This window comes from Olea europaea, chromosome 11 (genome assembly GCF_002742605.1).
Source record: "Olea europaea var. sylvestris chromosome 11, O_europaea_v1, whole genome shotgun sequence".
In the NCBI taxonomy this organism is placed as follows: domain Eukaryota; kingdom Viridiplantae; phylum Streptophyta; class Magnoliopsida; order Lamiales; family Oleaceae; genus Olea; species Olea europaea.
In genome coordinates, this window is record NC_036247.1 from 24,723,719 (window position 1) to 24,739,072 (window position 15,354).

The window sequence follows — 15,354 nt, forward strand, 5'->3', positions numbered from 1 at the left end:
TAAGTGAAATTATTCCATCTTCGATTAATTTCCTCACACAATCATGTCTAAGACTTGTATACAAGATAAATATGGAAGAATTATAATTTTTCCAATGGAATTTCATACATTAAATCCCTAAATCATTCAGTTTCTTTTTCGATTTCAACCAATGACACAAATTTGGATTACATAGTTGAGTGTGTAATACATATTTGTTTTTTGGATTTCCAAGAAACCGTTCCTCCTCCAAGAGTAAACATCCAACGCGAGGTGGATTTATTCTTGCCTACTGTGATATCCAATTAGCATCGGTAAATCCTTCTAGGCTTGCTAGGAATTTAGAATATTGGAGATCTAGATCCTTGGTTTTCTTCAAATAACCAAGAACTTTCCCAATAGCATTTTCCATTTGTATTACTATTAGGGATGACAATTGGTTCGTTGGCTTAGGCTGCCATGGCTTGGCCCGAAAAGAGCCTGAGCCGGCCCATGTGGTTCGCCAGCTCAAACTCACGGGCTTAATTTTAAAAACATAAAAAAAATTAAAGGTAGTATAAGGCAGCAGCCTGCCACCTTAAATAAGGTAGTTGTTACCAATTTTAAGGCAGCACGGTGCTACCTTTATCTAAAACAAAAAAAAAACGAAACGATAAAAAAAAAATCGAGCCTGCCCGACTTGGCTCGGTAAGGCTGGAGCCGAAATCTCGGGTCGAGCCTTGATTTCTTGGTTGAGCAAAAGCTCAGCTGGGCTCAAGCTCGTAAAAAAATCGGACCATTTTACTCTAGCCGAGCTCGACCCTCGAGTTTCGGCAAGCGAGTTGGCTCGACTCAGTTCAGCTCAGCTCGTTGACACCCCTAATTACTAACAAACCTACTAAGATTACTAATTGCAAGTGCTATGTTAGGTCTTGTACGTTACACAACATACATTAAACTTCTTCTAGCACTGATATGCTCAAGTTATGCTATTGTTCTTAAATCATTTTTAACAGGTTTCAAACTTTGATCAAATGGAGTATTAGCCTCTATAATGTTCAAGTGTTTGAACTTATTAATCACATTCTCTACATAATGTAATTTGTTCAACATATAACCTCACTAGTCTTGGTAACTTTGATACCTAGTAAAAAGAATGTTTGATACCCAAGATTAGTCAAGAATCAAATAAACCAACAACACATCACACACAAAATTACAGAAACTAAAAATCAACACAAATGAATTTTTCAACCGAAGCCCCAGAGGTTCGATGACCACATCTAACGTCTAATCCCTTGTTGAGCATCCATTATAAATGGATAAAGTTCGATTGCACTATTAGCCAAAAATATGGTAGCCAAATTATAATCGGTTCAGAAAACAACAAGATAAAGTCACGGACACTTATCTTTACAAGTGAGCTAAGATGGATCCACGCCCTATCACCAAGAATCACATTAGAAACTCAGTTCTACATTTACCTCCACAGATCAACATAATCCCTTAGATTAACATCAAAAATCACTCAGAAATATAAAGTAAACACTCGATCTGAATTATCCCTCAAAGATTTCATCATTTACACACTTAGATCACTCAAAATGTGAAACCCTAGTGAGGGAATGAGGCTCTCTCTCTCCACAGCAGAGGAATGGATGAAACAAGAAAATGAATGGATTTGTCTATCCAAAATGCCAGATTAGGTTATAAATCAAAAGAGTCTAAAAGGCTCATCAACCGGTTAGGAGAGTGCCACATGTCAGAGATCCAGCCGTTAACATTCATTTAAAGAGTAGTCAATATGTAAAAAACGTTTTCATCTTATAAAATTGTGGAAGCACACTTTTACTAAGCATGTTTATAGTTCGAACCACAACATCTAGTATTGTATCCACTTAACAAAGATCTTTCATTTTGAATATGGAAGACAGAAACCTCTTTATTTTCTTTATAGCTTGCATTTAATTACTTATAATCAACATGTCATCCACATATAAATAAATAAATACAATAGTATTATCACAGAATTTTGAAAATCAACATTTATCTATACTATTATATTCAAATCCAAAAGACATTATTGCAAAGTCAAACTTGTCATGTCATTTCTTCGGTGCTTATTTTAATCCATTTATGGATTTTATTAACTTGCATATTTTATCCTCATTTCAGGTTAAAAAAAAATGCTCAAGTGTTCCATATAAACCTCCTTATCGAGATCTCCATTTAAGAATGCTAGCTTAACATCCAATTTATATGTATGCAAATCATAGATAGAAGCTAGGGCCAATAAAATCCGAAATAATGTTAATTGTGCAATTGGTTCATACATGTCAAAGTAATCTATTCCTTATTTTTTATCGATACCCTTTGGCCACTAACCTAGCTTTAAAGGTAATAAGAGTACAGTCCACATTGTACTCCTCCTAAATATCCATTTGTTTCCTATAGGTTCTGATCCATATGGTAAATTTAACTAATTCCAAAGTATTGTTTGACATTATTTAATTAATGTCATCACTCACAGCATCTTTCCCAAAAATATTATCTCTAGATGACATTGCATTCTGATAAGTTTTAGAATTGGTTTCAACTTGAAGAATATATGGCGTAATTCTAGTGACTCTCTTCTCATTTTCGTCAACCAAATAGAAGGAAATAAGTTGAGAGTCAAATTTATCAAGTCCTAGCACTGTGATGTTCACTTATTTCAACATTCTCGAAAAATATTTCTACTTGTGATCTTGCAGAATTAGGAATCTCCACTTGAGGTTCTATTAAAGAATTATTATTTGAAGATAACGAATACTCAAAGAACTCTACTTTTCAAGATTCAATAATGACATTGTTTTTCAAGTTTAATAAACGATATACCTTGTTGTTTTTGCGTATGTCCTACAAAAGCGCATTTAATTCCGCTCCGACTTAACTTAGTCCTTTTAGGATCTGTGTACTTACTATAAGTATACAAAATACCCCCACACTTAGAAATAAACAATGTTAGGTTTTCTCCATTTCCCTAATTCTCTTTAATCTTTTAGAAGGAATCTTATTAACTTTATGACATGAACTTAATAAAGCTTTACCTCATAAGTTAGATGGATATTTAACACTTAATAACACAACATTTGTCGTTTTAACCAGTATCCTATTCTCTCAAACAAATCATTGATTTGTTTGAGTGTTCTAGAGGCACTACTTTGATGGATTATACCATATTGTTCGTACAAAAGATTAAATTTCTTAGAGAAGTATTCACCTCCCCTATCACTTCTAAGAATTTTAATCTTTCTATTTAATTGGTTTTCTACTTCGACTTTGTATATTTTAGACATGCTAAAGGCTTCATCCTTATATTTCATAACGTAGATATAGCAAAACCTAGAATGATCATCTATAAATGTTATGAAGTACCTTCCCTTGTTAACATTTCAATTAATTCACATATGTCGGAATGAATTAAGCCTAATAAATTAGATATCCTTTCAACACTATAAAAATGTTTCTTAATCATTTTAGACTAAACACATAATTCATATTTATTATATTCTATATTTTCATATGAAATTATTCCGCTTTTTAACATTTTTTTAAAGTTAAATATCGAACATATCCTAGCCTATCATGCCATAAATAAATAGACTCAACAACACAATTTAAATATGTAGTTTTGTTAATATCATTGTCAATAGTACAAAATTTGACCATTCTATCACTAGAATAACCTTTTCCCAACAAATCACCCCTAATAAGGTTTCTATTCATGTCCGGTACATGTAAAACATTTATTAACTTGACCTTGCCGGATGTGAATTGTAAGTCTACCTTCCTTTGTTAACAACTTTTGATTGAACTTTATTGCCCATTTGAATATGTTCGTCATCCACCCCATGATAAAGTTGGAAAAGTGATCTGTCATAGCGTACATGTATGGTGGCGTAAGTATCATAACACCATTCTTAAACCTTTCCTTTGACCGTATTCACAATGCTTAGGGTAGCAATGATGTCTATGGGGTTCACTTTGCCTTCTTGCGTTAGTTATTTGTGATTTCTATAGTCCAAATTTGTCACACACATAAAAAGAAACTTTAAATTTCTTCTTGTTCTTTTTATCTTTGTTGGGGATTTGAGGACTCTCTCTTCTTGGAATCCTTGTCATATTTGTTTGGTTGGAAGTGCACTTATGAGAATATTCATTCCTATCTCGTGCCATTGACTCTCCCTCAATACGAAGATTTTTTTGATCCATTTCAAAAAGTAATCTTGAGAATTGTGAAAATTTTTCTTGCTATGACATTTCCATTAAGATGGCCATTTTGCAATGATTGTACCAATTTGGAAATTTTCGAAAAGATCAATCTTCACATCCTTCACTTTATCAACAGTAACTTGCAACTCATGGACTTGTTCCTAGCAAAGGCAAGTTATTCAAAAATTTGAAATCAAAATACTTCGAAATTAGAAATTTTCGATACTTTCCTCCTCGACCTTGTGTTTGTTTTCCAACAATTCCTATATCTCCATTGCTATGGTATTGTCTGTACAGAGATCATAGATGTGCATGAAGAGAGTGTTCAGAATGCGTCCTCTCCATATCAATTCATCTACTTGTCTCTTCTTCCTTATCGCTCTTGTTTTGTCGATGTCATCTGGGGTTGGTTCCAATTTTGGATCCCATATGTAGAAGATCTTCAAAGTATTAGCGTATTATTAGAAGTTTATTATTTACTTACCACTAATTAGGCAGTTTCTTTGTAAATAATAGCCAGTTTTCATGTATATTTTGTATCCTTAAATAACCCTATAATATTCTATAAAGCAAAGGCAGTACACACGAGAAAGACATTCCACAAAATTGGCACAAAGTTGTAAGAAGAAACTCAAACTTATCCCTCCATCTTGTAAAATTTGAATCTATCTAGTCTCACAAGGTTTTGATTCATCATCTTTATCATAGCTATGATTGTCTCGTTCTCCATATTAAGAATATCGTTTGAGATTGTCATAAAAAGTTGATGAAGAACAAGGAAATAGCCAACAACAAAAAAGGTCAAGATGGAAGGCGAACATGATTATGTACTGTTGTCCTTAAATGATATTTTCCGCCATCGGGATAAGTGCTTGAAGGTTTTAAAATGCAAATAGTTTGTAGGAATAATTGAAACCTTGATTCAAGTTTGAATCAAGCAAAATCAAATTTGGTAAGGAACTTTTTAAACTAATATTGAAACTTGGTTTGATCTTTTGATTCGGAAGTTAATCAAAGAATTTGATGTTTTTGGATATGTTTTTCAATATGAAAACCAATTTTATATATTGCACTACAATCTCCCTGCACGAAATGGTGCCAAAAACAAGCTAAAGGATTGTGAGAACATCCAAAATGACACTAGAATTCAAATCTACAAAATTCAAGCTTTTATACTAGACGATCATCCAGTTTACCAAAATTAGTTTTGGTTTTAAAAATGATGGCTAGGTAGCCCAGGCCAATTTTTGGCCTCCATCACTTTTCTTCTCATTTTGTTTTTGCTTGTTTTCTTCATAGTTGATCACTTCCATCTGATGTGAACCCAGTTAGCAAGGTTGCTATCGAACCCACATGAATTGATACAGGATCCCAATAACCCTCAAATACAACCAAGGTTTAGGATTTAACTTCTGAACGATAAACCAAGCAATCGAAGTTATATTAAACCAACGACCTCTTGATCAGAAAGTCTCGAAATCTCACCCGGATTGTGGACTTGAATCAATAAAATTATGAACAAAAAAACTAGCAATAACGATGCTTGAAAGACCCCTTGATTACATAACCCAAAGATCTAACCAAATGTTTTTGAACGACACAAAAAATCACTTTCTTGATAAGTTTGGTTTGCTCCTTGAAGAACAAGATAATTGAAGCGAAAAGCTTCGAGAGAATGTATATTGCAATGAGAAAATAAACCTATTTATACTAAAAACTTAGCAAGTAGTTTGAAAAGAAATAAAACTCTAAAAATATAAAAGTTACCAAAATTAAGAATTCTAGACAAAATAAAACTCCTAAGAATATATAAATTATCAAAAATAAAGAATTCTAACCAAAACTAACAACTTGTGAATTTTGAAAAGTTTCCCTTCTGGAATTGACGTTGCGGATCATATCAGTCCCTCTCTCTTCGAAAGGATTCGACCTCAAATGTTCAAATTATAGCCCTTATCTCCAATCAACATAAGAACATAAAATGGTCCATCTCTCCTCGGATGCAATTTGGACCGCTTTTGAATTTGAACCCTTCTCTTGCATATGTAAATCCAATCTCCTTTACATGGATCAAAATGTGTATGTTTTGACGGCTTCTTCTTGCCATTTTGTGACGCTCTAAGAATGATTTCAGCTGATAAATCACTGTTCATTTTCCATGCTTTACTTGGCCCAAGTGATTGTAGTAATGACAATTCAAATTGATACCTATTTCCAGGCATACCAATTTTGTAGTTCAATCCACTGCATATGAACTCCTTGCAAACAAATTCCTTCCATCGCATTTGAAACTCGGTTGTCTCCTCAGGAATCACAAATTCAATTTTCGGTATCTATGATATCTCCCAAGCAAGATGCGGTTGTTTTTGAAGTTTAATTGATGCTTGATGCTCGATTTGTAAAGGATTCCAATATGATTATTTTCTGGAATTAAATCTTCTGTGACCTACAAAACAAAATTATTTAAAATAGGGAGGGAAATGTTAGTGTTTGGCAATGCCTCCTCAATTTTAACCTCCTTTTTATGCAAGCTCACTTTCGATTCCCCTTTCATCTCCAACGACTCCCCTTGTTTTCAAGTTTACTCTCGACTTCCATTTCACTCTTTTGTGGCTCTTCTCCATTTTTCTCACAATCAACCACCTCACTAATTTTACTTTTACTCTCTTGCACCTTTATGTAATTAATTTGAGATTTAACCTTCTCATGAAGCCGTATTACTTCTAATTTGGAATCCCAACTCGCCAACTACTTGATGTACTGCACACATGCTTCACATTAGGTGTTTTCTTTTCCCTTGGGCACTCAACCCCATAAGATATTCTAGACATCTCCCTAAATTCCCGCTTATGCCGATCACTTCTGTAATAATAATTTGGCACATATCGTTTCCTCATAATCGCCCTCAACTCATCCAAATTCTCAATCGTCCTCTTACCATACCTTCGCCTAGATGTTTTCGATTGGTCCCACCAAATTGTAGTATAATCTACGACTGAGTTCACAACCAACTTCAACTTTCTCTCCTCAGAGTAATTATGGCACTCAAACATCAACTCAACTTTTTCTTCCCACGCTACGTATACCTCAGGGTCACTCCTACCCTTAAATTCTGGGATTGTCGTTTTCACACTCCTATCACCACCATATCCATAATAATTCATATTCCTTCTTCCAAACCTATCGCCTCTATTTTTCATACCCTATATTGCATCCTCAATCCATACATCTTCTCACTATCACTATAATATTCGTATGCATCATAAATTTCATTCCTAAGCTCCCATCTATTCATTCTCCGCACATTAGACACTCCAACACTTTGACCTCCATGAATATTTTTCAATTTCACATCCAGTCTATCTAACTTATTTCCCATATTCTCCATACCCACCAACAACCTTTCAAATCACTTCATCATCCTTTCTGACATTTGGAAATGACTTTGACGTGAATCTGACATTTTTTTGACACTTTTTTTTTTGACTCTTTTTTCCCCTTTTGACTCTTTTTTTGACTTTTTTTTACTCAATTTATTTTTTATTTTTTAAAACTTGACAACGAATCAAAAAATCAACAAAAACTGAAAATTACAAGAATACCAATAACACAAAGAAAACGTGGAAAATAAAAGGATTCAACAAAAATAAAATAAAAACTGGATATAACCTAGATTTTGGTGCCTTAGCTCTGATACCAAATGATGTGAACCCGATTAGCAAGGTTGCTATCGAACCCACAAGAATTGATACAAGATCCCAAGAAAGCCCAAATACGACCAAGGTTCAGGATTTAACTTCTGAACAATAAACCAAGCAACTGAAGGTATATTAAATCACCAACCTCTTGATCACAAAGTCTCGAAATCTCACCCAGATTGTGGACTTGAACCAATAAAATTATGAACAAATTCAACAAGAACGATGCTTGAAAGACTTCTTGATTACATAACCTAAAGATCCAACCCAATGTCTTTGGACGCCACAAGAAATCACTTTCTTGATAAGTTCGACCTACCCATTGAAGAACAAGATAATTGAAGCAAAAAGCTTCAAGAGAATTTTATTCAATAATTCATATGAAAAGTCTTGTGTATTACAATGAAAATATAAACTTATTTATACTAAAAACCTAGCAAGTAGTTTGAAAATGAATACAACTTTAAAAATATAAATTTACCAAAATTAAAAATTCTAGACAAAATAAAACTCATAAGAATATAGAAATTACCAAAAATAAAGAATTCTAACCAAAACTAACAACTCGTGAATTTTGGAAAGTTTCCCTTCTTGAATTGACGTTGCAGATCATATCACCATCACTTCCAAAATCACATCCCATTGTATATATTGAACAATATTCCAACAGTTCTAAGTTTTTGGTAGAAAAAGTAGTGCATTTTATTTGAATAGAAAAACTTTTTCATTTTTTAAGTATTTCGTTTTGTAGAAAGTTTTTCCTAATTAATGAAAATGAAGATGATGTGTGTTATTATTTTGATTTCTTTTTAGAATAATAATTTCATATTCCTTTAAGTTCGGGTTGTATTATTCATTTGCATTTTAACTACAGGAAAATAAAAATAAAGCTGTCTAGCTTCTTTTAATAATTGACTCAATATGCTCCGAGGAGATGTCCAAGCAAATACATATCCTATTTTGATCAACATTTATGTGTAATGGTCTGTATAGGCTCCAGTTGGCTTGAAATTTTTTACTAAGCCTCAACGAGAGGATTTAATTAAACGGTGTTTAGATCGTCAAGGAGGTATTTGGTCTTCATAACGAAATTGATACTTTTATCCTTGATTAAAACCCAAAATTTATTTTACATTCCTTCGTTATCCCATAAGCTTTGTACTAATATTCATACTGTTGGTGACTAAATGGTTTTTCGTCATATGCTTTGATGAACGATTATTCAAGAATTTATATGCTCATTCAAATAAAGTTTGACCATTGTACTTCTTTTAAATATCCCCATGAAGGAAGATAGTTGGTTTTCTTGTCAAATATTATTTTGCCTATTTGTTCAAACTGCATGTTCTATGCACGTAATCCTTTGCTACAATTTGTAGACTACTTGTAAAATGATATATTGCTGCATTACTGGGATACTGTGTTTTGGCATGATGTTGATGCACTATTTTTGGTTTTGATGTAAAATTAATACTATCCATTTCAGCAAGCTGCACTTGTGTTGAACGCTTCTCGTCGATTTCGGTATACTCTGGACTTGAAAAAGGAAGAAGAAAGGAAGGAATTGATTGCTAAGATTAGAACGCATGCTCAAGTTGTTCGGGTAATTTATGTTTCTTGCTCTTTCGTGGATAATAAAAAATTGAGTATTTTGCCAAAGTTGATTAATTGTTTTTGCTTATCAGGCCGCTTTTCGTTTCCAAATTTCTAGGCAAGATGCAAATGGTAATTCTCTTTATTTTTTTACCTATTTATAAATATCAATTATAGTTTTCTGTACAGTTACTAATTACAATGTTACATTTCTACTTTTAGTACTAGAAACTCCAGAGCCTTTACCTCGATCGACGACTACCCTAGTTAACAATTTCGATATTAGCCTGGAGGAGCTAGTTTCAATGACCAGGGAAAATGATCTTACTTTTTTGAAGCATATTGGAGGGGCAAGTTCTCTATAATCATAACGTTTGTCCATTTTCGTGTTTGCTTTACTAAACAATAATCACATTAATTCTTTTTGTTACTTTGATTTCTTTTCTTTGCTTCCTTTTTTGGGCACAGGTTAAAGGAGTGGCAAATAAATTAAAATCAAATTTGGAGAAAGGTATACTTGGAGATGAGACTGACCTCATAGATCGGAATAATGCTTTTGGATCGAACACATATCCTCGGAAGAAAGGCCGAAGTTTCTGGGTAAGTATTTAGCAATTTTCAGATGCTCTTTTTATTGTCTTTCAAGTTATAATATTGTTTCCTAGCTAGAAAACAGAAATTAGTTTTGTTTTATTTTCTTATCCTATAGAACTTTCTCTGGGAGGCTTGTAAAGACACAACTCTCATTATCTTGATGGTTGCTGCAGTTGCTTCTTTAGCATTAGGCATAAAGACTGAGGTAAGGTTAAGAAGAGGTTATTTATCGATCTTGTTGTTTGTCTATTTTATAAGTGGTACAACATTGATATTTGTCTTTGATTTGTCTCCAACCTTTATCTTTTCTTGATGAGCATCAAATTTTCACTTGGTCAATCTTTTTAGAGAAGCACATTGATCCGTACTACTTTGGATACATACATTATATCATTTGAAATTTTCGATACTTTCCTCCTCGACCTTGTGTTTGTTTTCCAACAATTCCTATATCTCCATTGCTATGGTATTGTCTGTACAGAGATCATAGATGTGCATGAAGAGAGTGTTCAGAATGCGTCCTCTCCATATCAATTCATCTACTTGTCTCTTCTTCCTTATCGCTCTTGTTTTGTCGATGTCATCTGGGGTTGGTTCCAATTTTGGATCCCATATGTAGAAGATCTTCAAAGTATTAGCGTATTATTAGAAGTTTATTATTTACTTACCACTAATTAGGTAGATTCTTTGTAAATAATAGCTAGTTTCATGTATATTTTGTATCCTTAAATAACCCTATAATATTCTATAAAGCAAAGGCAGTACACACGAGAAAGACATTCCACAAAATTGGCACAAAGTTGTAAGAAGAAACTCAAACTTATCCCTCCATCTTGTAAAATTTGAATCTATCTAGTCTCACAAGGTTTTGATTCATCATCTTTATCATAGCTATGATTGTCTCGTTCTCCATATTAAGAATATCGTTTGAGATTGTCATAAAAAGTTGATGAAGAACAAGGAAATAGCCAACAACAAAAAAGGTCAAGATGGAAGGCGAACATGATTATGAACTGTTGTCCTTAAATGATATTTTCCGCCATCGGGATAAGTGCTTGAAGGTTTTAAAATGCAAATAGTTTGTAGGAATAATTGAAACCTTGATTCAAGTTTGAATCAAGCAAAATCAAATTTGGTAAGGAACTTTTTAAACTAATATTGAAACTTGGTTTGATCTTTTGATTCGGAAGTTAATCAAAGAATTTGATGTTTTTGGATATGTTTTTCAATATGAAAACCAATTTTATATATTGCACTACAATCTCCCTGCACGAAATGGTGCCAAAAACAAGCTAAAGGATTGTGAGAACATCCAAAATGACACTAGAATTCAAATCTACAAAATTCAAGCTTTTATACTAGACGATCATCCAGTTTACCAAAATTAGTTTTGGTTTTAAAAATGATGGCTAGGTAGCCCAGGCCAATTTTTGGCCTCCATCACTTTTCTTCTCATTTTGTTTTTGCTTGTTTTCTTCATAGTTGATCACTTCCATCTGATGTGAACCCAGTTAGCAAGGTTGCTATCGAACCCACATGAATTGATACAGGATCCCAATAACCCTCAAATACAACCAAGGTTTAGGATTTAACTTCTGAACGATAAACCAAGCAATCGAAGTTATATTAAACCAACGACCTCTTGATCAGAAAGTCTCGAAATCTCACTCGGATTGTGGACTTGAATCAATAAAATTATGAACAAAAAAACTAGCAATAACGATGCTTGAAAGACCCCTTGATTACATAACCCAAAGATCTAACCAAATGTTTTTGAACGACACAAAAAATCACTTTCTTGATAAGTTTGGTTTGCTCCTTGAAGAACAAGATAATTGAAGCGAAAAGCTTCGAGAGAATGTATATTGCAATGAGAAAATAAACCTATTTATACTAAAAACTTAGCAAGTAGTTTGAAAAGAAATAAAACTCTAAAAATATAAAAGTTACCAAAATTAAGAATTCTAGACAAAATAAAACTCCTAAGAATATATAAATTATCAAAAATAAAGAATTCTAACCAAAACTAACAACTTGTGAATTTTGAAAAGTTTCCCTTCTGGAATTGACGTTGCGGATCATATCAGTCCCTCTCTCTTCGAAAGGATTCGACCTCAAATGTTCAAATTATAGCCCTTATCTCCAATCAACATAAGAACATAAAATGGTCCATCTCTCCTCGGATGCAATTTGGACCGCTTTTGAATTTGAACCCTTCTCTTGCATATGTAAATCCAATCTCCTTTACATGGATCAAAATGTGTATGTTTTGACGGCTTCTTCTTGCCATTTTGTGACGCTCTAAGAATGATTTCAGCTGATAAATCACTGTTCATTTTCCATGCTTTACTTGGCCCAAGTGATTGTAGTAATGACAATTCAAATTGATACCTATTTCCAGGCATACCAATTTTGTAGTTCAATCCACTGCATATGAACTCCTTGCAAACAAATTCCTTCCATCGCATTTGAAACTCGGTTGTCTCCTCAGGAATCACAAATTCAATTTTCGGTATCTATGATATCTCCCAAGCAAGATGCGGTTGTTTTTGAAGTTTAATTGATGCTTGATGCTCGATTTGTAAAGGATTCCAATATGATTATTTTCTGGAATTAAATCTTCTGTGACCTACAAAACAAAATTATTTAAAATAGGGAGGGAAATGTTAGTGTTTGGCAATGCCTCCTCAATTTTAACCTCCTTTTTATGCAAGCTCACTTTCGATTCCCCTTTCATCTCCAACGACTCCCCTTGTTTTCAAGTTTACTCTCGACTTCCATTTCACTCTTTTGTGGCTCTTCTCCATTTTTCTCACAATCAACCACCTCACTAATTTTACTTTTACTCTCTTGCACCTTTATGTAATTAATTTGAGATTTAACCTTCTCATGAAGCCGTATTACTTCTAATTTGGAATCCCAACTCGCCAACTACTTGATGTACTGCACACATGCTTCACATTAGGTGTTTTCTTTTCCCTTGGGCACTCAACCCCATAAGATATTCTAGACATCTCCCTAAATTCCCGCTTATGCCGATCACTTCTGTAATAATAATTTGGCACATATCGTTTCCTCATAATCGCCCTCAACTCATCCAAATTCTCAATCGTCCTCTTACCATACCTTCGCCTAGATGTTTTCGTTTGGTCCCACCAAATTGTAGTATAATCTACGACTGAGTTCACAACCAACTTCAACTTTCTCTCCTCAGAGTAATTATGGCACTCAAACATCAACTCAACTTTTTCTTCCCACGCTACGTATACCTCAGGGTCACTCCTACCCTTAAATTCTGGGATTGTCGTTTTCACACTCCTATCACCACCATATCCATAATAATTCATATTCCTTCTTCCAAACCTATCGCCTCTATTTTTCATACCCTATATTGCATCCTCAATCCATACATCTTCTCACTATCACTATAATATTCGTATGCATCATAAATTTCATTCTTAAGCTCCCATCTATTCATTCTCCGCACATTAGACACTCCAACACTTTGACCTCCATGAATATTTTTCAATTTCACATCCAGTCTATCTAACTTATTTCCCATATTCTCCATACCCACCAACAACCTTTCAAATCACTTCATCATCCTTTCTGACATTTGGAAATGACTTTGACGTGAATCTGACATTTTTTTGACACTTTTTTTTTTGACTCTTTTTTCCCCTTTTGACTCTTTTTTTTGACTTTTTTTTACTCAATTTATTTTTTATTTTTTAAAACTTGACAACGAATCAAAAAATCAACAAAAACTGAAAATTACAAGAATACCAATAACACAAAGAAAACGTGGAAAATAAAAGGATTCAACAAAAATAAAATAAAAACTGGATATAACCTAGATTTTGGTGCCTTAGCTCTGATACCAAATGATGTGAACCCGATTAGCAAGGTTGCTATCGAACCCACAAGAATTGATACAAGATCCCAAGAAAGCCCAAATACGACCAAGGTTCAGGATTTAACTTCTGAACAATAAACCAAGCAACTGAAGGTATATTAAATCACCAACCTCTTGATCACAAAGTCTCGAAATCTCACCCAGATTGTGGACTTGAACCAATAAAATTATGAACAAATTCAACAAGAACGATGCTTGAAAGACTTCTTGATTACATAACCTAAAGATCCAACCCAATGTCTTTGGACGCCACAAGAAATCACTTTCTTGATAAGTTCGACCTACCCATTGAAGAACAAGATAATTGAAGCGAAAAGTTTCGAGAGAATTTTTATTTAATAATTCGTATGAAAAGTCTTGTTTATTACAATGAGAAAATAAACCTATTTATACTAAAAACTTGGCAAGTAGTTTGAAAAGGAATAAAACTCTAAAAATATTAAAGTTACCAAAATTAAGTATTCTAGACAAAATAAAACTCCTAAGAATATAGAAATTACCAAAAATAAAGAATTCTAACCAAAACTAACAACTCGTGAATTTTGGAAAGTTTCCCTTCTTGAATTGACGTTGCAGATCATATCACCATCACTTCCAAAATCACATCCCATTGTATATATTGAACAATATTCCAACAGTTCTAAGTTTTTGGTAGAAAAAGTAGTGCATTTTATTTGAATAGAAAAACTTTTTCATTTTTTAAGTATTTCGTTTTGTAGAAAGTTTTTCCTAATTAATGAAAATGAAGATGATGTGTGTTATTATTTTGATTTCTTTTTAGAATAATAATTTCATATTCCTTTAAGTTCGGGTTGTATTATTCATTTGCATTTTAACTACAGGAAAATAAAAATAAAGCTGTCTAGCTTCTTTTAATAATTGACTCAATATGCTCCGAGGAGATGTCCAAGCAAATACATATCCTATTTTGATCAACATTTATGTGTAATGGTCTGTATAGGCTCCAGTTGGCTTGAAATTTTTTACTAAGCCTCAACGAGAGGATTTAATTAAACGGTGTTTAGATCGTCAAGGAGGTATTTGGTCTTCATAACGAAATTGATACTTTTATCCTTGATTAAAACCCAAAATTTATTTTACATTCCTTCGTTATCCCATAAGCTTTGTACTAATATTCATACTGTTGGTGACTAAATGGTTTTTCGTCATATGCTTTGATGAACGATTATTCAAGAATTTATATGCTCATTCAAATAAAGTTTGACCATTGTACTTCTTTTAAATATCCCCATGAAGGAAGATAGTTGGTTTTCTTGTCAAATATTATTTTGCCTATTTGTTCAAACTGCATGTTCTATGCACGTAATCCTTTGCTACAAT

The 15,354-nt window shown here is 33.2% G+C and overlaps 1 protein-coding gene across 1 annotated transcript in view; it reads left to right on the top strand.

Annotated features, from left to right (window-relative positions):
* LOC111403839 (calcium-transporting ATPase 8, plasma membrane-type-like) overlaps window positions 1-15,354 on the top strand; it is a 45,842-nt gene that overhangs the window by 11,834 nt on the left and 18,654 nt on the right. The window contains exons 3-7 of the mRNA XM_023032466.1: window positions 9,397-9,513; window positions 9,596-9,635; window positions 9,726-9,853; window positions 9,972-10,103; window positions 10,213-10,302. Of these exons, the coding sequence (XP_022888234.1) occupies window positions 9,397-9,513; window positions 9,596-9,635; window positions 9,726-9,853; window positions 9,972-10,103; window positions 10,213-10,302 (507 nt within the window). The remainder of the gene's footprint in view (window positions 1-9,396; window positions 9,514-9,595; window positions 9,636-9,725; window positions 9,854-9,971; window positions 10,104-10,212; window positions 10,303-15,354) is intronic.